At 43.5% G+C, this 23,132-nt stretch overlaps 1 protein-coding gene across 2 annotated transcripts; it reads left to right on the top strand.

Moving 5' to 3' along the window:
- Positions 1-301: 301 nt before the first annotated feature.
- MRPL1 (mitochondrial ribosomal protein L1) lies at positions 302-15,980 on the top strand. 2 transcript variants are annotated; one of them, XM_087737916.1, is made up of 9 exons: positions 302-350; positions 561-672; positions 1,847-2,090; positions 3,194-3,277; positions 4,831-4,902; positions 5,132-5,243; positions 6,669-6,769; positions 13,582-13,663; positions 15,566-15,980. In XM_087737916.1, the coding sequence occupies exons 1-9, from the start codon at positions 317-319 to the stop codon at positions 15,721-15,723; spliced, it is 999 nt and encodes a 332-aa protein (XP_087594042.1). In that variant the 5' UTR covers positions 302-316; the 3' UTR covers positions 15,724-15,980. The 2 variants fall into 2 exon arrangements, with proteins under 2 accessions (XP_087594042.1, XP_087594043.1); XM_087737917.1 differs by lacking the exon at positions 3,194-3,277.
- Positions 15,981-23,132: the final 7,152 nt, after the last annotated feature.

Raw genomic sequence — 23,132 nt, 5'->3', positions numbered from 1 at the left:
GTTTGCAGGGCTGCGGGGTCAACCCCGCTTTTGTACCGAGGCCGCCCTTTCAGGCCGGTGAAGAACCGAGCTGGAGGCTTTTAAGCAGGCCGCGGTAATGCTTCCCTCACCGGGCACCGGACGCAAGGCGGGAAGGGGGAGCCGCGCACCCCCGGAACGACGGGCCCCGGCAGCGGCGGGTGGGGGGACGGCGGTAGTGGGACACCGTGAGGCGTTTCCGGCCACCGCCGGAAGTGCGCGGGCCCGTGCGCCGCCGGAACCTTTCTTCTCCGCTGCGGGGGCCGGTTTTCGCGTTGCACCGCGGGGGCTCTGCAAGATGGCGGCGCCCGCTGGCCGCTGCCTGTGGAGAGGTGAAGGGGCTTCGCCGTCTCTCGGTTTTCACCGCCGGGAAAGCGCGGGGATGGGTCTACCGGCTCTTCTCTATCTCCAGGCGGCGGCTTTTCCCTTGGTCGCGGGGCAGGGGGCGGCCCTGAGGGGCGGCGGGGCCTGGCGGGCGGCCCCCGGGGAGGTGAGAGAGGCCGTGGCCCCTGTCTGAGGCGATGTTTGTTTTTCCCTCGCAGTCCTGGCCCCGCGTCGCGGCTGGGTCTTCCCTGGGCTCGACCAGCGCCTTGCCGCCGTCCCCGCCTTGGTGAGCGCCGCGCCGCCCGCCCGGCTCTACGCTGCAGCAGCGAAGTGAGTGCCTCTCCTTCCATCCGAAGCAGCTCTCTCGGCTGTCGGGTGTCCTGCTGGTGGTGCGGGGGGGAGCGTGTGGTGGTTTCGGTGTCTGCAGCGTTGCTTTGACAGCTGAGCTGGCCTTGGTGGCATCCTGCGAGCTGCCGGCTCCTAGAGAAACAGCCTGGAGAGAGAAGGGCTCAGCTGGGCTTGCAGGGAGCGTTTTCTGTTACTCTTACAATAACGACTGTAACAGTTACGGGGAAAGATTTACGTCATATTTTTGATGTGTGGTTTTGGAGGGTATGGCTGGATTACAGCTGAAGGGGTGTGAAAGCTGGTGAGGTTATGGAATCTGTTTCAAACAGTTCCTCTTCTTGCTTCAGGTTGCCTTTTATTGTTGAATTTGTTGTCTCTTTAAGTCCCATGTTACGGCGTAAGTGGGAGAAGTAAAAACGAGCTCTGTGTACGAAACAGTGAAGCGTGCTCTACACCAAGTGTTCTCAAGTGTTGTGGACTTCTTCACCGTAGTTAACAGAGGAATGGAGTATCTAGCTATTACTTTAATCTATCTTTCCTTGATTTGAGAGCCTTTGAAAATAGGTAGGAGAATAAGGATTGGGGCTAGGGTGTGTTAACTGCACGTGAAATGATACAGGAGAGGGAGGAGAAACCTTTTTTGAAAGGTGGGGCTACTGTGATCCACTATAAGAAGAAGAAAAACCCTGTGGATGTGGCTCCTTCCGATTACCGGGAAGGCGTGTGGGATTTGCTCGATTTAGAAGCGGGTCGGGCCTGCTACCGGCCCATGTGAAGGCAAGACCTGGACAAGTCGGTGTGATCTGTTAAAATGGGTTTGCTTTGATGCAGTAGGAGGTTGTTAACTTGGTTCCATGCTGCACAAAAGTGGTTGTGTTGTTTGAGGGGCTTAACTGCCTTCAGAGCTTTTGATTAGCGAGTGTTTGGTTTCTGTCTTGGTTTCCAGTTTCGGTATGTACTGGAAACCAAGACTTGTTTGGTTTCTTGTCTTCTGAGACAAGTAACCGTGATGGATTTAGTTCACCTTTGTGTAGAACCTTCCTCGTTAACTAATTGTTGCTTAACAAGTGGCACACAACAGTATCTACTTTTTTGTCTTGGAACAGGTGCCAAACTCTTCACTTGATGATCTAACAATATTTTTTGGTTGTCTTAGAACTGCAAAAAAAGGTTCACAAAAGACCAAGAAGGAAGAAACGAAAAAGAAACCAGTCCCTAGGAGGCGGCCGCTGATGAGCAAGCCTGTGGATGATGTGTACTTGACGTGGTATTATGAGCGGCCATCCTACGGTGTGGAAGAGGCTGTGGGTATGCTAAAGAAATTTCAGCAGCTGGACTTCACTCACCCCAAACAGTTTGTCTACATTAACGTCTTCCTCGATATGGCACTACAGAAGAAGGTAGGTTGGAAGCCTATACAAATTTTGATCCTTTTTTCCTTTTTAACGTGGGAAGGCTGTGTTTTACGTGCAGAGCAGATGCTGCTGGTAGCCTTCTCGGCTGCCTCTTGCAGCTTCTCTGCCTGTCAGAATAGTGTGTCCTTTTGCAGGTGGCTTTGTGCCTTTATACGTGTATAATTATTAAATGTCCCTCCTACTCCTGAGGTGAAGATAGCACCACTGAGGATTTAGAAAGCAGGCTATTAGGTGACTAAAATTCACGTCTGGACAGAACGGATCAAACTAAGCTTTACATCTGTTTGGGCTTTCCACTGAAAAAGATGTGTTACCAAAATCACACGTGTTTTGTTCTGGGATGAGGCTTACAGGGAGCAATATAAAGGCAAGCTTCTTCCCGCCTCTGTCCGTCACCTTGTTTTGATTTTATTTTTAATGATGTTTCTTGAAAGTATGCTATTGCTTGTTTGCCTGTGACGTTTTTGATTTAAAGGTGTCTAGCCCAGTTCAGTCTTTCCCTAAAATTCCTTCTGCTTCCCTCCTAAGCAGAGAACAGTTAGGCTGCTTTAGAGTTGGTTTCTTGGCGTGTGTAACTAATTACCCCTTTGGTGTACCAGGGCTCCCTTACAGCTAGAAAATAAGTCCACGCTTAAAGAAACACAAAGCTCATGCTCCTGCTTTTGGAGGCTACGTGGTATTCTTAAGGCTTGGCGAGAGACGCGTTCCTTGCCGATGGTTTGCAGCGGCCTTTGCGTCAGAAACGTGATTTAGAGAAGCTGCAGCTACAGCACCTCAGTGTTTGTTATTGACTGCGCCTCGGCCTGGTAGCAATCCTACACTGGAGTCGCTGATCCCAGCCCCTTTCTCTTGGGTAGACTGCAGCGTAATTAATTCTTGTCTCGTAAGTTTAGATTTCGGTATGTACTGGACATTAAAAAAGCAGTCACAACTTAAGCATCATGCTTGTTTGTTATGACCTCTGTGCAAGGAAATTGTGGGCAAGATTGCTGTTTAGGGGACCAACTCCATGCGATTGGGTAACTGGCCCTTAAGTTGTGATTTCTTTTGTTTGTTTGTTTTAATATCTTTCTTTATTTACTTTTTAGAAAAAAGTGGATCCATTTGCAAGCACTGTTCTTCTTCCGTATCGCTTTTCAGATGAAGTGAATAAGGTCTTGGTTTTCACAGAGGTGGGTAGGCCTGAATTACTTGCTCTATATGTTTTATGTATCGAGCATGCTCTTACGACACAACGAGTTCCCATGCAAGTGCTATACCTTTGATTGGGAAGACTGCGAATGCTTTACGGAACTCTTAAGTCTGTCTAGGATTAGTCTTCAGCAGGGCCTTAATGTACTAACAAGCATCTTATAGGATTTCCTTCATCTGGATAGGTTTAGGTATATGTAGATTGTTCTAGCAGTGCACTTAGGGAGTAAACATCTGCATGGATGTGGCGAAGGAAGAGATGATGAAAGATGATTTAGAGAGTAAAACCTTTGTCACCTGTTGGTAACACGGGCAGATGGTTTAGTGCGGCAGCCATGTCCAACCCTGCTGTCTTAAGCCTCAGCAGGCAGTGCAGATGAGAAGGGGGTGCTACTCACCGTAAGCTGTGCTGTAACAGGAGAGCTTTGGGGGAGGAGAGGAAGAAAGTACTGTCTCCTCAGAAACCCTAAACAACTCGACAGCCCCCTACCCTTTGCTCTCCTAGGAGTTGGGTCATGTGAAATGATGTGTAGAGCAGTTGTAGCATCTGTACGAGACTGATATCAGCCTCCGCTGCTCTCCTTTGCCGGTTCATCATTCTAACGGAACAGACGTACGTATGTCTGTGTGAGATGATCCTAGAGAACTGTCACAGATTTAGCCGACTACCCTTTGCGTTAATTTTTGTAAAATTCCCTACCTGAGCTACAAGGTGAGAATCCTCCTACGGAACGGAGGGCTGACAGAAAGACCTGAGCGTGCCAGGTTCTTCGGTGCTGTATCTCCCAATCTTCTCTCTTCACTGAAATTCAGGTGGGATAAGGGATCCCCTGCCTTGTGAAGGGGTGTGTGTGTGGAGAAAGGTTGAGCCACTGAAACGCTGGTGCTTTTGGATGGAGGTGTGGGGCTGTTGAGTTTCCTCATGTGAGGAAAAGTTGATTCTGGCTTGGGGTCAGGAATATCTGCTTGTATCAAAAGCTCAAGCTGAAGTTTTTCCCGAACTGATGCCTTTTACCTTTCCGTCTTTCAGAAATTTTGCAGCGGACAGATGAGGTTAACTTCTAAATGCTCTTTGAAGCTCGAGTTTAATAGCACTTTGAGAAGTTGAATAGCCTTATTTTCCAGTGGTTATTAGAGCACATTCTGTGCTTTTCTTTAAGCTTGGAGTAAGACGTTGGCTCCATCCAGTGGTTGGTTCGTTGTAGTTCCCAGGGGATGGAGGGGGGAGAGAAAGGCTTTTGACAGAGCCGCTCAGCAAAGGGGATGGGCTTTTCTCCTTCTCCAGAAGTCGACTAAAGATTTGACTGCTTCTTATTGGGACCTGGAGTCAAGTGGAGTTGCTGCACCTATATTAAATCGCCAGCATTTGATATTTTCGGTCCTGGATTGCCTTAAACCGTTCTTTCGTTTTTAACCTGTAAATAGCCTGGTTTTATACCCAATCGTCCAAGGTAAATCACCTATCCAGGGCTGTCGATATAGACTAATTGGTAGTACAGATGTTACTAAATATTTTTTTTTTTTCTCTCAACAGAATGAGCAAGAAGCTGAAATAGCTCGAGAGAATGGAGCTGCTGTTGTGGGAGGAGTTGAATTAATCAAATGGGTATTTATATATATATATTTTTTTTTAAGACTTACCTAAATATCCTAACTTAAACAGTGACTGAGGTGGAGGGAGCAAGAAACCTCATGTCCAGTAAACTCTAGCTTGAAGTTAGCAGGCGATATAAAGAGTGAGAGATGGGTTTCTGCGGTCAGACATGCTTGTAGGTCAGCTTGCGTACTGAGTTCGTTTATTGTATTCCTAAATATATTTAATTTTATAATTGCAGATTTTGGAAGATGAAATCCAAGTGGACTTTTATGTAGCTGTTCCTGCAATAATGCCTAAGCTAATACCGTTAAGGAACAAACTAAGACGAAAATATCCAAGCACAAAAAGAAGTAAGAAGCAATTCTTATAAATCTCAAGTACTGAACAAGATTGAACTCTAGAAGCGACACTGAAACTTTTTTGATGAGCATGTATAATTACATTGAGTATTAGACTGTATGTGACTGCACCACTTGTTTTGTCTTAGGTAAGAGTGGTTTTAGGAAGCTAGAACTGCGCTTTTCTCCTACAACAGGCAAATGGGGGATTAGAATCAAGATAAGTCTGCCTACTAGTTGCCCCTGTGCTTGTTAGCCCTCATGAACCATAAGAGTATTGTGAAGTTACCCAGGAAAATGGAAGCAAGTTGAAAAAAACACAATCGGTGAGATAGTTGCGTTGTCTAACTGTTGTGCAGCTGTTTGGATCCCAGCCTAGTGACCGCTACTGCTCCTTCTGCCTGTTCGTTACTACTCAACGACGGAGTTAGTTATGCTTTTCCTTAGTACCGCCTGCTCCCTTGCTGGTGTGGTCTCTGCTTTTTCATAATGCTCAAGGTCAGGTTTTCACAGCAACAAACATCAGGCTCTCAATACTTTTGTCCTCCCTTCCTGACTGACTTTATTTTAGCTGTGTCAGGGGTCTGTTTCAAATATGGAAATAAAGGGGGCTGTTTTTCAAACATAGAGCCTGTGCCAGCTGTGTGAAGCACTGAGTCTTGACCTGTATCTCTTACTTCCCTGCCCCAGCTGTCTTCAGGTTTTACAAGCTGCAGGCAGTGTTTTTAGGCTCCTAAACATTTGAGACGAACCTATTAACCTGGCTAAAACATTGCAACAGCGAATACTCCAGATAATTTTTGGAACAAATGAAAGATATATTATGCCATTATCCATGTTCTTGGTTTGTAGCTTATCCGGTGCTAATTTCTCTTGGAGCCATCAAAAGATGTGTGGGAGAAGTAAAGCTTGTATTTTAAACAACTGAGCGATGGTGCCAGTCTGTCAAATGAGCCCTTGCGGCTGAGATAAGAAACAGCTGTCTGGAGTTGTGGGAATGGCTGGATTGGGCCAGTGTGCTCCAGGTAGTGCGTAACCGTGCTATAACCTAGCTGTAAACTTCCTTTTCAAGGAGGACTTGGGGCTTGTTCTAAACCGAACTCAGGAGGTTTTGGTCTTTCAAGCTGCTTTAGTTGTATTAGGTAATAAAGCTTTGTTTTATGTATACATAAACAGGTTCTTTATTTGAAGTGAAGCCTTTGTTACATTTCCTACTGTATTAGCTATTCATGTCTGCTGATTCATGAGGAAGAAGGGAAGATAGAAACGATTTATATAGTATGTGTGAGGACACCATTGTCTTGTCTGTGAAACTGCTTTTTTGATTGGAGTTTAACCGCCTTAATTGAAAGATTGAATTCTCTCTTCACTAATATTGCACTTAGCCACGCTACAAAGTGTTACTCAACTTCTTTGCCTTCTTGTTTTTTTAATTAGATTCCCTGGGCCATGATATTCCCAAAATGCTGCAACTCTTCCGAGAAGGTCTTGAGTACATGGTAGAAGACGAGCGTGTAATCAAGACGAGAATAGCAAGAGTAAGTTGTATCTAGAGTTCTTAAGTTTTCTCTACTCACCAGAACTGAAGTTAATATTAAAAGAGGGGGGAAAACATGGCTTTAATCTGTGTGTTCCCAAGGTTTTTAACCATGTTGTTTAATTGACGTGTGAAGTAAATGGAACTCGTACTCTTCCTTGTGTGACATCTTCGGCTGATGTGAGCCCCGTATGTTGTTAATGTGTGGTCATAGAAGATGGCTCTTCTAAAACTGAGAGCAAGGCATACCTGGTGCTACGAGGTTAAGGATGCCAGGAATGGGATCTGTATTTGCCACTAGATTGGCAAGGAATAGTAATAATAAACAAAACGGGATGAAAAAGGTACTATTCCTAGGAATCTCCTCCTGAGTTGACATCTTAACATAGGCTTCCCTTTCCTCCTGCCTTCCCCAGAACTCTTCTGTGAGTGAAATCAAGCTTATTGGGTGTTTTTTTAAAGTAAATAAACTATGGGTTGTAAGCCTGTGGTCAGTGAGCACAGGTGGATCCCAAAGTGTTTGCTTTAATCTAATAATTAAAGACTCATTTGATTTTGATAACTTTAGTCCTGGACTGAAGCAAAAAGCAAAAGCTGTTTGCATTACACCTGAAATGTAAAATCAATTTGTGCTTTGCTGTGATATAAGAAATGGGGTCATATAAGAGTATCTTTTTCTCTCTTTTTTTTTTTTTTAGTCCCTTTATATGTTTTCCTTAATGTTTTGGCTTTTTGGGGGTGTTTTTTGGTTGTGTTTTTTTTTAGTTTATTTTCCCAGCTCCAAACTGTGTTTTTTGTTTTCATTCTGTTTTGTCTGTTTGTAATCCTGCCAGATTTTTTAATTCCCCTTTAACTGATACTGGCACAGAAAGGAAGCATACAAGATCCCCAACCCCTGAAGCTTTGCCTGGCGGTGTTAGAGATCGGCAAGTTTATGAATTCTGGCTAGCTGCTCCAAGTTGTACATGTGAATTTCAAGGGTTTGCTCATTTATATGATACTCAACGATACTCAAAACTGAGGTTCTTGGGACTATTCTGCTCAAGTGTGTTATAGATGGGACTTTGGTACAGGCAAGAATTATCTTTAGCTGTTTGTAAGTGAAATGGACTGTGTGAAATGCCTCGAATCCATAGGTAACTCTTGGTTTCAAGTATTGTGACTGTCTTTAATTTTTGCTTTGGACTGCTTAAACCTTAGTCATTTTATACTGTAGATGAGTCTAAAAAATACCTGCAAATTAAACTTATTTTCAAGTTTCTTCTTGTGTAGTAAAGAAGAAAGATCAGTTCTTTGATAAAAGTGAATGAAGAACTCTCATGTCTTGACAGTATTCAGCGCAACCGCGGTTGGTTCTGCTTAGCGTAGCGTCCTGCAGCTGTGGCTGGTGTTTTCTGAAGTTAAAACCACGTCCTGTTATTGATGTAAGATGTCGGTGTCACAGGTGACCTTAGGTTCTGTGCCCAGGCAGCTCAGCCCTGCAGTTTCCTGGCACTTCAAAAGATTTGGCGCAGCCGGAGATGCCACCCTGTACGAGTAAACAATAGTTTCTTGTGAAGGGACTCTTAATCGTGGGTCAGAAACAGCATGATGAGGGTTTACTTACAGAGTTCGGATGTGCTAGGTTGATGTCAGCTCCGTGGCAGAGGTGACTCCAACACTGCGTACTCGGCGTGACGCCCTCTGTCACACTGTTGTGTGTTGAGTTGTGTGCGGAGGGATGACTCGGTGGTTAAGGCTTGTGTTAAATGTCTCCACCCTCTCTAGCTACTCTTCTTTACCTGACCTGGTTTTCCTACTGTTTGCCCAGCAGCGCTGGAAGGAAATCGAGTGCAGGCCAGGCTCTGGGAGGCTGTGAGAGCCTTGAGTGGTTATGCATATCTGCTCAGCACTAAATCAAGAGCTTTTTACATTTAAATCTCGTCCATCAGAAAATAATAATTTATGAATTACACAGAAGCATGAAGGTCTGTTGCTGTATTCCAAACAGTAGCGTAGATGTTTCTGGGAGTCTGCCAAGCTGGTGTTTCTCAGAGGTGTTTTCCCTATAGTGCTGCTGTCTCCTGTTGCCTGCTAGTTCAGTTACGGCCAGCGGCCTGATGTAATGCTGCACTCCCACGTCAGTCAGCAGCCTCAGTGGTGTTTTTATAGTCGTAATTGAGATGTCTTGGAAAAGCCCAGAATTTGGCAGCAGGTAAGTTTAATTAGTAGATCTGAAGTTGTGAAACTGAGAATGTAAAATATTATTTTAAGACACGGGGCGTAAAGCAGAGTGAGACCAATGAGGACACTCGGGATACCTCCTTCAAAATCACGCTGTCTGCAGAGGGCAGCTTCAAGTCGTGTTTTTGAGGGTTTCGACACAAGTCTTGAGTCCGGACAGGGTGCTGTTGATCGTTACAAATTTTTTTCTCCCAAGTTGGAGTCGTCTTTACAAAAATCATAGTCCAAATGTGACACCAGGAAGGAATTTCGAGTGTATCATCCTGTCTGTGCAGAGAGCTGCCTGCGAAATGGTGGTTCTCTGGAAAAGAGTAAGCTCGTTTCAGGAGGTGGGACTTCAAGGTTTGTTCAGAAGGATGTATTCTCTGGGAGGGGGCACTTTTACGGGAGCACTGTTTTATTCACAGGGTTAGAAGCGTGGAGAGATGCGTACTGAGCCAGAGATCTCTCCAACTTGGAACACAGAACGTACAGGTGCATGGAAATGAGAGTGAAGGCAGGAAACAGAAATGCCAGTTTGCACTGGAAGTAGCATCTACCTCCCTTGGCTGTTAATGGGATTGAAGGCCTGAAGTGTCAGTGTCCCTTGAAAAAGAAAGAAAGAAAAAAAAAAACCCCAACCTAATGGATCCTTAGCTTTGAACTCCTTAAAGAGGGGGGAGAAATCCCACAGTTGAGGAAGAGCTGTTAAATCTTGCCATTTCGAATGCTTGAGGGTTGAAATATGTTTATTGGGGGATGAAAGGAATAATGCGAAAAGCACAGGTTGTAACAGTTGTGACCTGTTTGAGCTGCTCTCTATTTGAGATATCACCTGGGAAGGCTGGCCTGACTGCAATGCCATTTCTGAATGATTCCAACTACAGACAAGCCTAGAATGAGAGAGAGATTCAGCCTCAGGTTACGCACCTCGGAGTTGAAGGGGTTGCGTAGGTCCTGAGGGTGCGTGCTGGACTGTACCTGAATAATGTCTTCTTAATAGTCTCGTACTGGCAAAAGGCTCGAGCTTGGAACAAAACGGGACCAAGGATGTGGAAAAAGTTGTAGCAAGTTGAACTAGGAATAGGAAATAATGCTTTACAACAGCCTCAGTGAGGGTATTTCTATGCCTCCTTTCTTTTTTTCTTTCCTGCAGACTGCGTAGGGCTCAGAAATGCATCTACCTTAAGTGCCAGGATAAGAAAATGCTGTCTGCACGGTCCATGTTATTATAGGCTTTTACACAGAACTCTTGTGTTTTCCCTTAATCTGACCTTCTCGGGAAGATGCAGAACTGAGCAGAACCCTATGAAAGCAAGGCAACACAAAATACATCAGTGCTCTTCTCTTATTGATACTGTCAGTCCTCCCGATATCTGTGCAAATGGTGCAGAAATGTTGTTCTGCCATGTTTGTCAACGCTTAGCTGTTGGTTCAGAGGCTCGCTTTTTGTTCTGAAAGCGGAGATGCGAGTTTCTGCCCTCGCAGCGTAACGGAAGATGCTTCGTGTCCAGAATAACAGCCAAGCGGAGTTGTCGCGTTATGCTGCGGCAAAGCAAAATAAAACTCCTTAGGAGTAGCTCTAAACCTGATTTTTAAAATAGGTGTAGGTAACATTTTGTGTAGAGGCATTTGAAGACAAGTTCTTGGAGTTTGGTGGATTCAAGTGTTTTGTGTTGAAATTAAGAGAAAATCTGGTTATATTATAATGATGCAGAGGTTGCACATTGTTATGGGGTGCTGGTCGAATTACCAGTGGTTATTGCTTGGCAGTTTGTTGTGCTCCAGAAATGTCTCGCCTTTGCGAAAAGGTAAAATAGGTGAAAAAGATGAATCTCTTAAGGGACAGCCTGAGGAGACAAAAGGTACCTGCTTGGAAAATAGCGCTATGAACGCATGTCTGGTTTTATTAACTCAGTTCTTGTTTTGCATTTGACTGAAATATAAATATATATATTTTGTGGATAATTGAAATTCTAGATCTTGCTGTTGAGGGAACCCAACCTGAAATTCTGGGTCTCTGTGGGTTTAGTATCTTTAGTTTGTCTCCAAACAGCAGTAGTAGGGGACTTGGAGTAGATTTCTGCCTGCCCCCTGATACCACAACTGTGAGCCCAGTTCAGGTGCTCTGAGAACTGATGTAGTTTGCTGGTTGAATGGTCACCAGGCAGCCCAGGTCTACTGAATGCCACGAGATAAAGCCATAAAAATTCCTGTTCCGTTTTTGGAGTGGATAGTTTTTAATGACTGCCTTGTCTATAGCTTTTCAGAAGAGCTGGTACCCGAGTTGTGAGTGAAGATGCTCAAACTCTTAATGTCCTCATTCTTGCGGCCTTTGCTATAGGAGTTTTAAGTCCTCTTGACTTGATGTGGAAGCCCTCAGTTGAAGAAAAGGCTGGAAGAAACATGGGTGGATCAGTGCTAATACATATTTCTCCTGGCAACCTCAAAAAGGGTCAGGAGGGAGGAGCAGAAAACTGGTTCAGGGAATAGAGCGTGGACTGATCAGCCTTGCTGTACTAGGCATTATTGTAGGAGGATATGCTATAGCATATATTCTTAATACTGCTTGCTGGAAGAAGAGATAGTGTCAGTGAGATAGAGGCTGAAGCTTTATACTTTTTCTCAGTTTATTGAATGTGGTGTGAAATGGCCGTTTCCTGAACGGGAGGTGCCTGTTTCGTTAGATGTGCATGCAGAAAACCAAAAAAGGCTGTCTTTGCCCTGCTCTAGGGAGAACTGGGTCGATTAAAACAACGTGGTCACACAGGTGAGTATTACAGGATGCTCACTGGACACAGGAATGAGGGAAGCTGGGTTGACTTACTTGGAATTTAATTGGTATTTCATATTTCTTCTAGGCAAGCCATGTTTGAGAAATGCAGTTGAAATCATATAGTTTTGTCTGCTGTGGAGTTCTCCTGTTGACTTAGGGGGTACCATACCTGTTAAAAATAGTTTCACTTAACCTTTAAATATTATTTCATACTACTTTTAAATCTATTTTATTTGATTAAATACCTTAAAAATATTACAGAGACTAAAATGTTAGTAGCTGAGATGGTGAAGTTCCTTGGAATAGCAAAAATAGAGGATGACTGCCCCTCATGAATAAAAGGAGGGGTTATTTCCCTTCTCCTCTTTCACTTAATTTGAAGCTGCATGAAGCTTTTCATTGTGGTTTTTTTTATAGAGGAATAGCCCTGTCTAATTTTGGATAAGATGCTATGTTGATTTCATTAGATGCAACAGTAATATGTCCAGACTGCAATCAAGTCAGTGGTTTGCTTTTCTGGGTTGTTTTTTTTTTGTTTTTGGAGGACCAGTGCTGGCAAATGATAGGTGTGCTTAGAGAAGGTAATAAGCAATGGAAGTGCCATTCTTGGTTAGTTTGCATCAGCGTGGCTTTTAATTTTTGCGTAGTACGTAGCAAAGCCGCTTTTTGGATTTGTATGATGGATCAGTCAGTTGCAGATTGCAGTTGATGCATACATTTGTGTATACGTTAGTCAATGCATGACTTGAACTTAAGAGTTGTCAGCTGTGGGTTTTTGTTTTTTTTTTTAGCCTGGGTAGTGAAACCATTGTAAAACAGGCTATAAACTGAAGAAATAGATAGAAATTCCTATCAAAAAACTTTTCCCTCTTGGCTTTATTTCGATTCCATTAATTTTCTGTTGCTCCATCTTTCTTTTTTGATGTATAAATGATAGTACTGGATTTTACTTCATTTTATTTAAGTCGTCTTTTATTTGCTGGTTCTCAGACCAGATTCCTTAAATATGGTTTAGAAAGGCAGTTCTGTGGTGAAAGCTAGTGCTTTAATAGCAGGGCATCTTTTCGTTCTTAATTTGCGTATTTAGCCAGCGAATAGCTGAGTGGCTTCTCTGTGTGTTCAGTTGCAGCCTTCTAAAGATCCCCTAGAAGATCAGAAGCATTGAGACTTCATGAATAGGGTTTTAAACATGATCTGTTGTGGTGGAACTTGTGCAAATGTTGCTATATGGATGGGAACCAGAGTGTGTAAAAGGGGTAGATGGAGAACTGGTATATGTTTAGAGCTCGATGCTTCCGTGCACTTTATGTAAAAAGTAGAGATTCCATGTAATATGTTAAAATGGGAAAGAAAAGGGGAAGAAACTTTAATTTTTCAATGATTCATTTGGTTCTGTTGAAGTTCTTAATGCTTTCAATTTTAGATGCTTGTGTTTTTTGAGTTGATCTGTTTTGTGGTCTCTGACAGCTACTTCTAGAAGCTTCTTTCCTCGAATACTTTATTTTAATATGACTTTTGTGGAAGCACTTGTGTATGTATATTGGTTTTGAAGACTTTTTACCTCTTTAAGGCTACATGTTGTTACAGAGCTGTGGGAATTGAATGTCACGAGTAGAAATATGGAGAACAATGATGAGCAGATAACCACGTATAAAATAGTTTTTTCTCTGAGCCATTTGCATAAGGCCGTTAATGGGGTTTGTAACTCCTTAACAGGGAACACAGAGAAATAAAAATCTATCCAAATGTAGAATAAATACGTACGCAGTGCTGTCAGGTTAATCAATCCAGGCTTTCAGTCTCACCGTGGCTAACTTTGCGTTATCCTTTTTCAGCTGGATATGCCTACTGAGCAGATAGTTGCCAATCTCAAAACGGTTATCCATGATATCTGCACGTTCAAGCCAGCAGCTTACGGTAAGTAGCCGTTCTTCTAATGTGGTAGTTGAAGTGACAGCAAACCAAATTAAGAAATGAGTGCTCTTTACCGGGTTGTCATTAAATGACCTTGCTGCTTTGTCTGCCTTGGGACAGGAGGAGGGAGCTGTTAGGCAGCTCGGTAAACCAAGACCTAAGAATTTGACAGCCTGTAAGGGCTTGAATAGCATCTGCTCTTATCAGCGTGAACTCTAATGGCACCGCAGCACTACGTAAGTGTCTGCGTGAGGAAAGGAGCGACAAAGCTAAGTTTGCAGGCTTGATGCTTAAACAGATTAAAGCCACACAAGGAAATCCTTGTGAGACGTGGAGGTCTTCACCGTCTGCGTGCCTTGGTTTTACCCCACTGACGTGACCCTGTTGGGGCTCAACGCGAAGAATCTGAACCCGGATTCCCCCTGCAGTTGCCGTAGTTAAAACCTATGCTTCGGTTAACATCTAGTCTGGTTAGCTACCCTCTTCGAAGGTGTACCGCCTTTTTTTTTTGTTGTTTCTGTTACCAAGATATTTTTAAAACTTCTGCTGCTCCATGGGAAGAGCTGTTAATTTTTTTTTTTTTTTTTTAATTCCTTAGCAAAAGGATTGGGTTACAAAGGAGTGAAGGTGTGAATTCTGAAATATTGTTATAATGAAGTAAACTTTAAACAAATGTCATCTGCTTAGCGGCAGTGGAAATGGTGATTTATGAACATAATTTTATGGAAGAATAGCCTTGTTTAAGCTAAGAAAACAACTTTTTGTATTAATATTGGCTTAAAGCCTGCAAAAAGAACCATCTTGCATTTCTTCCAGTGATGCTGTTAACAGTAACTCCTGTACAGAGAACAGACCATAGAAAGCCAAGTACACATGCCTTTAAAAGCATTTCAGCCCAAAAATAAGTTTAAGGGGTTGGTTGACTTGAAATATAAGTAAATAGAAGCAGAAAGTGGTGGTATTTTTGCTCTTAAAGAGTTTATATGTGAACTACGCCAAGCTAGGTAAGTAAGGGTAAGCTCTACTCGTTTTAGCAGCGTTTCTACTGATTTTGCGGTATCAAGCTTGATTTTTTTTGTGGTGGGTCTCTTACTGGCTTGATTAAAAATATTTGCCGTTTATAGGAAGCTGACTTGATGATGAACACATCTTACCAACAATGGAGTCTAGATATGCTTGCTAACTATCAATCACTTAGACGAGCTCGTTATAGGTACCTGTTCTTTAGTTCCTTTCAGACTTTCCATGTGTAATAGCATGTCTTCGTGCAGCTACGTAGTTATCGCTGAAACGGCATTCCTCTGCAAGTGACTAGATCTAATGCAAGACTAAAAACACCACCAGGCAAATGTTCTCAGGGTATAATGTAGATCTATTTAATTTTCCGTAAAGAAATCTGGCTGGTTTTCTAGTAGTTCTTGTCAAAAGTTTCCCTTAGCATTTCACGGTAGGATCCTGAATTAGGAATGGTTTCTTTTGTGCTCTTAGTCACGTATGAATATTTGGGTGATCAACAAACTTCTCGCCCATATCCTGCTGTTCAGGACTACTTCCCCAAGTGAGTTCACCTGTATTTGATTTTTTTGGAGGAGTGTGTGTGTGTAAAGCTTGGCTTGTATGTTCAAAGGCCCAGGGGCACCAGTGATGTCAACTGCTGGTGAGGTATTGAAGGAATACGGTAGCCACCACATCAGTACCTTCCATGGCACCGGAGTGTGAATTGTGTTGTGAACCTGATCTACCAGGGCGGATGTTGAACTCTCTGTACTGAAGGGATGTGCCTACAAGAATAGTTCTGATTCTGGTCATGAGCTTGACACAGTGGGGATTAGTACTAAGATACATCAGCCCGGAGACACGAGAAGTGGTAGAGTGACCGAATTGGTGGTGTTCTTTGTCTTCTAGGTCCTTTTGTGCAGAAGTTGGTTATTAGATCTTCAACCAGCGAAGGTTTGCTCTTGAACCTCGATGGACTTCTACCTCAGGTGGAGGCAGTAGAAGAAGAAGAAAAAAATGCAGAAGATAATGAAGAAAAACACGTCCAAGAATCTGTTACTACCTGATGTCTTTGCTTGTAAACCTGATGATCAAGCTTGGAAAGCAAATGGTGTAATTCAAATCATACTTTATGAAAAGAAAAAAGTAAATCTCACTTGTGAATTTCACTTGTAAATTCTGTGGAACCAGAAACATTGTCACAAACAGGAGTCTGTTGTCAAACTGAAGGCCTTTTAAATTCCTTTTGTTGCTCTCTGGAAGCTCCCTAGTTTGTGTGGTGTTTTGCTTTGCACGTAATACTTTAATAAAAGTATTTCTGTAACTTCTGAAGTATTGCCATCTGATTTCCACAATTGCAGCCGAAAGGCCGGCACATCTTACATGCATAACGCTGGGCGTTTCACTCTGAAATTGCAGGATGTTCAATGCTTTCGCTGTCTTGACTCAGTCCCCCACAGAGCAGCGAACGCAGTCACTTGTGGAAAGCTGCTGTGTGTCTCGCCCATGAAGGAAAGGACTTTTTATTTACCATTCCATTTCCCTGCTGAGTCGGACGTGGTGTTCCTTTTGAGTTGGCGGGAGTAACGTCTGCATGATGCTTGCGGTAGCTCGCTTTGTTTTCATTTAATCTGCGTACGTAGATACTGGAGGGGCATACAGAGGATTACTGCTCTGCTCCTTGGAGCCTCTGAATGCAGGTTAGTCTTTGTGACAAATTGTAATAGGTGAGGGTTTTTAAGGAAAAATGGGATGTATTCTGTGGGAGGAGTGATCGTGCACCTTGTCGTTCAAATAATGCTATTTCATCCGTGCATAACTGAGACGGTGCCCCTTAGGATCCGGTCAGTTGGTGGTTAGTTTGTAATTCTTAGTCCTGGGAAGGATTATGCTTAAAATGTTTTGGGATGAAACCTGAGTGAAGCTACAGTGTCGCTTTCTTGTCTGTTTTCTATCATAGAGGTTCTTCTTGATGGGCTTGGGATAAGTGGATGGGTTTGGGGGAAGTGAGGGCGTCTTCACAATAAGCAGATGATTTCTTTTTCGATACAGGTGACTCTCAGAGGAAGACGACTGTGCTATGCTTCCCGATGAGATTTTTGGGTTTTTGCCTAAAAATGCTGACTTAAAAATGATGCCTTATGTGGATTTCATGTGTTATTGTCTGGAGATGAAGAGCAGGTACATACGGGGAGCAGTGAGTAGCTAGGAGCCGTAGGGCTGTGGTCCCGTGCTAGGTTACTGATCTTAGAGCTGCACTAGGCTCTGTAGACCTGGCTGGAAGACACTGATTTTTTTAGCGGCTGGATGGAGGCTCCCCATCCCCTCTGCCAGCGTACGGGGGTGGGAAAAAAAGGCTGCGAGGGTCACCTGTGGTTATCTACCTGCTTAACTTTGCTCCTCTGACTCTTAGTAGCTATGCATACCACTTAGATTTGGTGGAAAATCTTGAAAATGAAGTCTCTCTAATTGCAATGGAGGCCTCTGTCAGCAATAGCACAGCTTGACGTTAGTGGTCGATTCCCAGTGTATGAGTTGAACTCTTGCCAGGGTTTGAGCTCTTAAACGCATCATAAGGCTCAACTTGGCGATGGTTCCGTTTTTGGCACAATTATCTTTTTGTTCTTTGGGGCTGGTTGGTGTGGGTCAAAGAGATGAAAACCGAAACACCAACCCTTTTTTGCAAGAACCAGCCTTGAATGTGCTTGCGATGTACCCCTACCGTCCTGCCTGATTTAATTCAGTCTGTGGCAATTGCCGTGACTTCTTATTTTGCTTGCCTTGTTTTCCTCCAGCGGAGTTCTTAAATATAAACTGGACACCAGCATAAATATCCATGCATCTTTTAACTGGCTGTGTAAAAATCGGTGGTTTTGGCTTTGCTGCCATTTTTTCCCCATGTTTTTCCCCGTTGTTTCCAGCAGGTGGCATTCTTGTTCCCTTCTGTAGAGGAGTTAGGAAAAGAGTTTCTCAGTGGTTTGGGTTTTTTTTTTTTTTTTGGACTTTGTTGCTAAACATACGTTAGTAAAACTGCACCCTAAAATGTAAGATGGTTCCCAAAAGGATTGGCTATTTACAAAAGGGATGAGCTTATCCAAATCTGGTAGGGTTGTTTGTAGTTTCGGCTTGAAATCGTTCCTATTATTGCAGGCAGGGCTCATTTTTCAAAGAGGTTACCCATATCTGTCTGCACAGAAATTCTCGTACCTCCTGTCCGAAGCATTTGGCTGCTGTCAGTCAGGGTGCCCGACAGGTTACTGTTAGGCCACGCTGCTCTATCTTAGATGGCGTGGGGTGCTTTGCTCCGAGTTTGATCAGAAAATTCTCTTAGGGGTTAAGTCAGGCTTCGCGCTGACTTCAGGAGACTTCCTAGGTAGTACGCGGGAAAAGCAGTGCCTCTGCACTTGAATAGCCATCTAAACACATTTTTTGCTACGGGCTGTGCTCACATGCCTCATAGAAAGAAGAAAATTCCATCTTTTGCTTTTCCAAGTGAAGAGTTGATGTGACTGGCAAAAACAGTCAGATGTGTTCGGTGATGTTAACTGCCCCTAGACAACCCATTTGGTCCAAATCCTCCTACACCAGGAATTGGTGATGAGGAGGCTGGTCATGGTAGGCATTTGTAAGTATCTATAGAATGAGTCATGTCTTTTGTTTTTTTTTTTTCTTCCTTTTTTCCTCCTCCTTCCTCTGTTCTGCAGAAGGTAAAGCTGTAGCGTAAAGCTTTCTTAGCTCCCGAATACTGATGTCTATTAATTTCTCCTTTGGAGGGCCAGGCAGGTTTCAGAAGATAGGTGAGTGTAGGTAATCAAGAGGAAACAGTTTTCTTAAATGTTTTAAGTTTGTAGGGGCTTTTTCCCCTCCGCCCTGTGCCTTAAGTAACGGATTATACTGGTTACTGATGGTTGTGTACTGGCAAGTCTAGTCTATGCCAACGTAGATGGGATAGCAGCTTAATCAGTCCGCAGCAAAAGGCTTGATTACTTACCACAAGTTTTACCTAAATGTTTTTTTGAATGCAAAAACATTAATCATGTGGCACAAGCTCCTTATCTGCAATATGTCCAGCTTCGTTAGCTCAAGTACAGCATCCTCTGCAAGTACCTCGCTTAGGCTGTAACCTTTTTCTGCTTGGAGTTTGTGCCGAGGATGCAGGCTTGCATGAAGGGAAAAGATCAAGCCGTGGGGGTGTGCTTTGTTTTGAGGACCTGGCTCTTAACTTAGGTGCGTCTCAAATGGATCACGAGCGGTTGATTTAACACTCGGAATTTTAGCAAAAGGCAGGATATTGTTTTACAGGAACATGGTTTCACCCCGCAAACAACATTTGGTGCCTGTGTGTAAGCAGAGAGTGTCTTTATTACTAAGGAATTACATAAATAAGGAATATTATGAGATATCGTAATAGTTACGTGCTGTCTGCAACCCACAAGGAACAATGTGAAGGTAAGTTACCTGTTGGTGTAGAAAAGCGAGGCTTTTTGGTCTCTTCTCTATTTTTTTTTTTCTTGGCTTATTTCAAAGACTTTACTCTCCGTTATGGAAAAAGGTAGACCTGCCCTTTTGAAGACGGGTGGCTTTAAAAAAAAAAAAAAAAAAGATGTTTAAGCATAAATATATAGGTGAACTTAAATCATAAGCTCTCCGACTGCTGAGTGTACTTTCAAAGAATAGAAGTGTGGAATAATAAACATTCCTGCAGAAATCTATACTTGGAAAATCTGAACACTATGGGAATACTGTAAATCTGAGCCTTTAGAACTCAGGGGAGGAAAAAAAAAAAAAGTAGTTTATGAACTTAACAAAATTTCAGCTGCATTTGTTCAGGTGTAATCCTGCAGTTCTGAGTACGTGTTACCGTGCTACCAGTTGATGAAGTAGTAATGCCTCTGGTCTGTGTAATACTGAAATAGTGTTATACAGGCTGTTGAATATATTGTGGTTTTTATCCTGAAATGCTTGATTGGCATGGAGGAGAGATGAAAGGGAGGAAGACAACATGAGATTATTCCCCTTTAATAAGCTTCGTCCCAAAAAAATGCAGAATGGGAGTTGTTGTGGCTTAGAATCGAGTGTAATCGTTACACTAAGCATAAATAAAATGGCATTGCTGGCCTCTAGAAATTAATGCTAGCGTACTCATTGCAAAGCGTGGGGTTGTAATGCTTTAGTGGGTTTTCATTAGTTAGAGCAGTATATAAATAGGTTATTGGTCCTGAAAGTTAAGTTCTTGTACGTCCTGTAAAATAAGAGGCACCCTTTTTACCAGAGTTTCTGTTAATGAGTGCTTTATACTCCTTTGGTAGGTAAAAAGAGCACGGATCTTCCGTCAAAAGCAAAACGGCAGTGACTCAGGACCTGGTTACCCAAATATGTGGTGGAGTCCGAAAGGAGGTGTAACCAGGCATCACCCAGTCGGTGCTAGTTGCTTCCGTCTGATGTTACCTGCCGTAAGCGGAAACTTATCTCAAGTAAGTTACTCCAGAGTGAAAGGTACTCGAGGCAGACTCTTTGCACGTAGTTTGGTGTGAGAGGACATACTCTTGGTTCCTGACAAGTTACTAAATGTTGTCTCCCGTTACCAAACCATACCTTGCTGTGCACGCTTGGCAGTCAGCAGGAAGGGGGAGATGTCTGGGCGGGTGGCTGGAAGGACGAGGCCGTCGTCACGGGAAGATTGGTGTGCCCTAGATTTCTCCCAAAGCGCTTCGTGTTTTTCAGTGCATTTACCCTCCCTTCTCTCCTGTCTAATTTTTAGCAGCACAATCTAAGCTATGCTGAACTTGGTTAGCAGCTTCGTTTCAACCAAAAATACTTCTCGGATGTATCAGGTTACGGCATTTGAGGTCGCAGCCTCTTTGCCTCTAAAAGCGCGCTCTTACTGATGGTAAGAAAGCAGGAGTTGATGTACGGGGCTTGGAATCCCCACTATTTATGAGTATCGAACAAGTTCCCTGATGTTCTTTGTGGAAAAAAGGGAGTGCTGCAATACATGTAGTAATGCAAATGATGTACGATTGTGTTTAAAATCATCCTGTATGAAACTGCTGTTAGTTTAACTAAGGAGAAGCAGGCAATGAAATGGGATTCACAGTTAGCGCGTACAGAAACGTTTGCCCAAACAAGGAAGAAATTGCCGTAGAGGCATGCATGCAGTTGCGGGGAACGAAGGGTTTAGGCTGACGCTCAGCCTAAACCTAGACTTGTACGGGAATTAGTTGCACTCCAAAAAACTTGGAATCTGTATGGGTCAAACGGAGTTCACGGGGCTTTTGCTGTAAATTATGGCATGGAGGTGAAGTTGGGAGAGCAGGACAGGGATGTTACAAATGCCACGTTCAAAACTGATGGAAGAAAGGCGGGCCTCTCTCTACCCACTGGGGGTTTGGCAGGGTGCTAGCAGTTAGAATTAGCACTAGTCCCACAGTTGCTCTTCTGCTGTGCTGTAGCTGAGCATAGTCTTGGAAATGTCGAGTAAAATCAGCCTTGTACGCCTCCTGAATTTACCTTGCCAGGTACAGAGACCGATTTTAATTTTGCCAGGGACAGAGCTGCCAAGTTCTGCTGGGTGTCTGCCTCTGCTCTGAAAGTTAAGCTCGTCCAAGGTGTTGGGTTAAGCACTTCATCTGAAGCGTACAAAACTGCTTGGAAAGATCTGGGCTAAGCACGAAGCCCATCCAGACGATGTCACTGATGAGGTCTGTTTAAAAAGCTAATTGTGCCTGCAAGGGGTGTGATGTTTCTAAACGCTGAGACAGGCTTTATCAATTATTACACTCATGTTCTGCAGTACGGTTGGTATGGTCAGCCTCCAAACTTTGGGTGAAGCTAATACCGTAGCCTAAATTCTGTCTATATGGTAAAACTTGCATTCATCTAAATAGGATGGAAAAAAAAAAAAGCTGTTAAGACTGATTAAAAATAGGGATAAAGATGGTTATTTTACAAGCAGTCGTTTCTGTCAGTACCTCAGCTTGCAGGTGGCTAGAGGCTTCACCCCCCCAACTGCATGGAGAGTGAATTCCTGATGGTTGTACCTTGCAGGGCTAGCGCTCGGTGCATGTGCAAGTAGGTTTTATTCCGGGGGGAGTGCTATGTTGTTCAGGTGGAAAGCTGGTTTGGGAGGAGAACAGTGTTCTTATTCCTACCACTGTTTGAAGAAAGTAAGTTGTTTGTTTTTTTTTTATGCCGTGAGGACAAGCAGTGTGGGAATCAGTCCATCAGGGATTTGTATTGGCATCCTACTGAGAGGAGGGGGCTTCATGGGAGACTTGATTTGGGTACACTCATTGACTTTTAAGGTTTAGTACTGCCTTTCATCAGTGGCCTTCAATATAAGCTACTTGTTTTTAGGGTTACCTTTGTTCCTAGTGGGTAGTATTCTACCATTTAGCAAAGGCAAGTGCTGATTTCTGAAGGTTTTGAGAACAAAGATCAGGCTTTCTGCTAAAACTGCCTGTGAAAAATGTGGAAGTCATCGGAAGAGTATTGAATTCGTTAGGGTCAAAACCTGTCAAGTTAAACATTAAGTTCTCTAGCTCCAAGAGTACTTGGAAAACACAGGGAAAACCCCGGTTTGCCCAAATTGCTAGGTACTGGGAAATGCTGGGTTAAGAGAAACTATGGTGGTGACTATGCAATGCCAGATTGCTTCGGCCCCTGGCAGAGCTAGGCAGGTGCGTGCCGGGGCTGTGGCACTTGGAAGCTTTGGTGCGATCTTCAGTGGCGTAGCAGGTCTTTTCGTGAACCTCTGCGGTGTTCTAGTGGGCATCTTTATATGAGGAACCTGTGCTGATGGTATTTATTTGCAACCGGAGTTGTAAAGGTCTTTGTACTGTTCAAGTGGAGAAACACTTGGGGGATTGCTCTCTCAGCCGAAAGAAGGCTTAAAAAAAAAAAAAAACAACCGAAAAACAACAACCCAAACCAAAAAAATAAAACGTAAGTGTACATGTTTTCAGTAAAAAGGATAGATGTTAAAAATATTTTGTTCTTTCCTGAGAGCTTCATCTCGCCAGCAGGAGGAGTCCTGCGATTACATTGCCAGCAGCACGGACTGAGTCACTACAGGAAAAGTGACTGAGGCAGAAATAAAAGAGAAGGCAAAATTTTATTCTTTAAGATGCCCCTTGCACAAAGTCAGGTAAATTTCATATCCCAGCATTAGTAAAATCGATTATGAGAAGCCTAATTTGGAAGTGACCTGTACACAGGCTAGCTACTATTCAAAGCTTCTGTAAAAAACGGTGACCTTATGCTAGAGGTGCCCTGTGAAAAATAAAGCTTTATTTCGGGGACTTTGAACCATTTTAAGCACGGTTCCTGTAACGGGGCTTTCCCAGGCACACCGGCTTTCAGCTCCCAAGGCTTGTCGGGGATGGGGTGTGGGTTTTGGGGACTGGGACAGTGAGAGATAAGAACATCGTTCTAGTTAAAGCTAAGTTTACACATGTGCCATGTAATAGAAAGACAT

Source organism: Nipponia nippon, unplaced genomic scaffold (assembly GCF_047370975.1).
Source record: "Nipponia nippon isolate SJK-2023a ecotype South Korea unplaced genomic scaffold, ASM4737097v1 scaffold_6, whole genome shotgun sequence".
In the NCBI taxonomy this organism is placed as follows: Eukaryota; Metazoa; Chordata; class Aves; order Pelecaniformes; family Threskiornithidae; genus Nipponia; species Nipponia nippon.
Note: the sequence above shows the minus strand (reverse complement) of the source record. Positions and strands in the feature narration are given on the sequence as shown.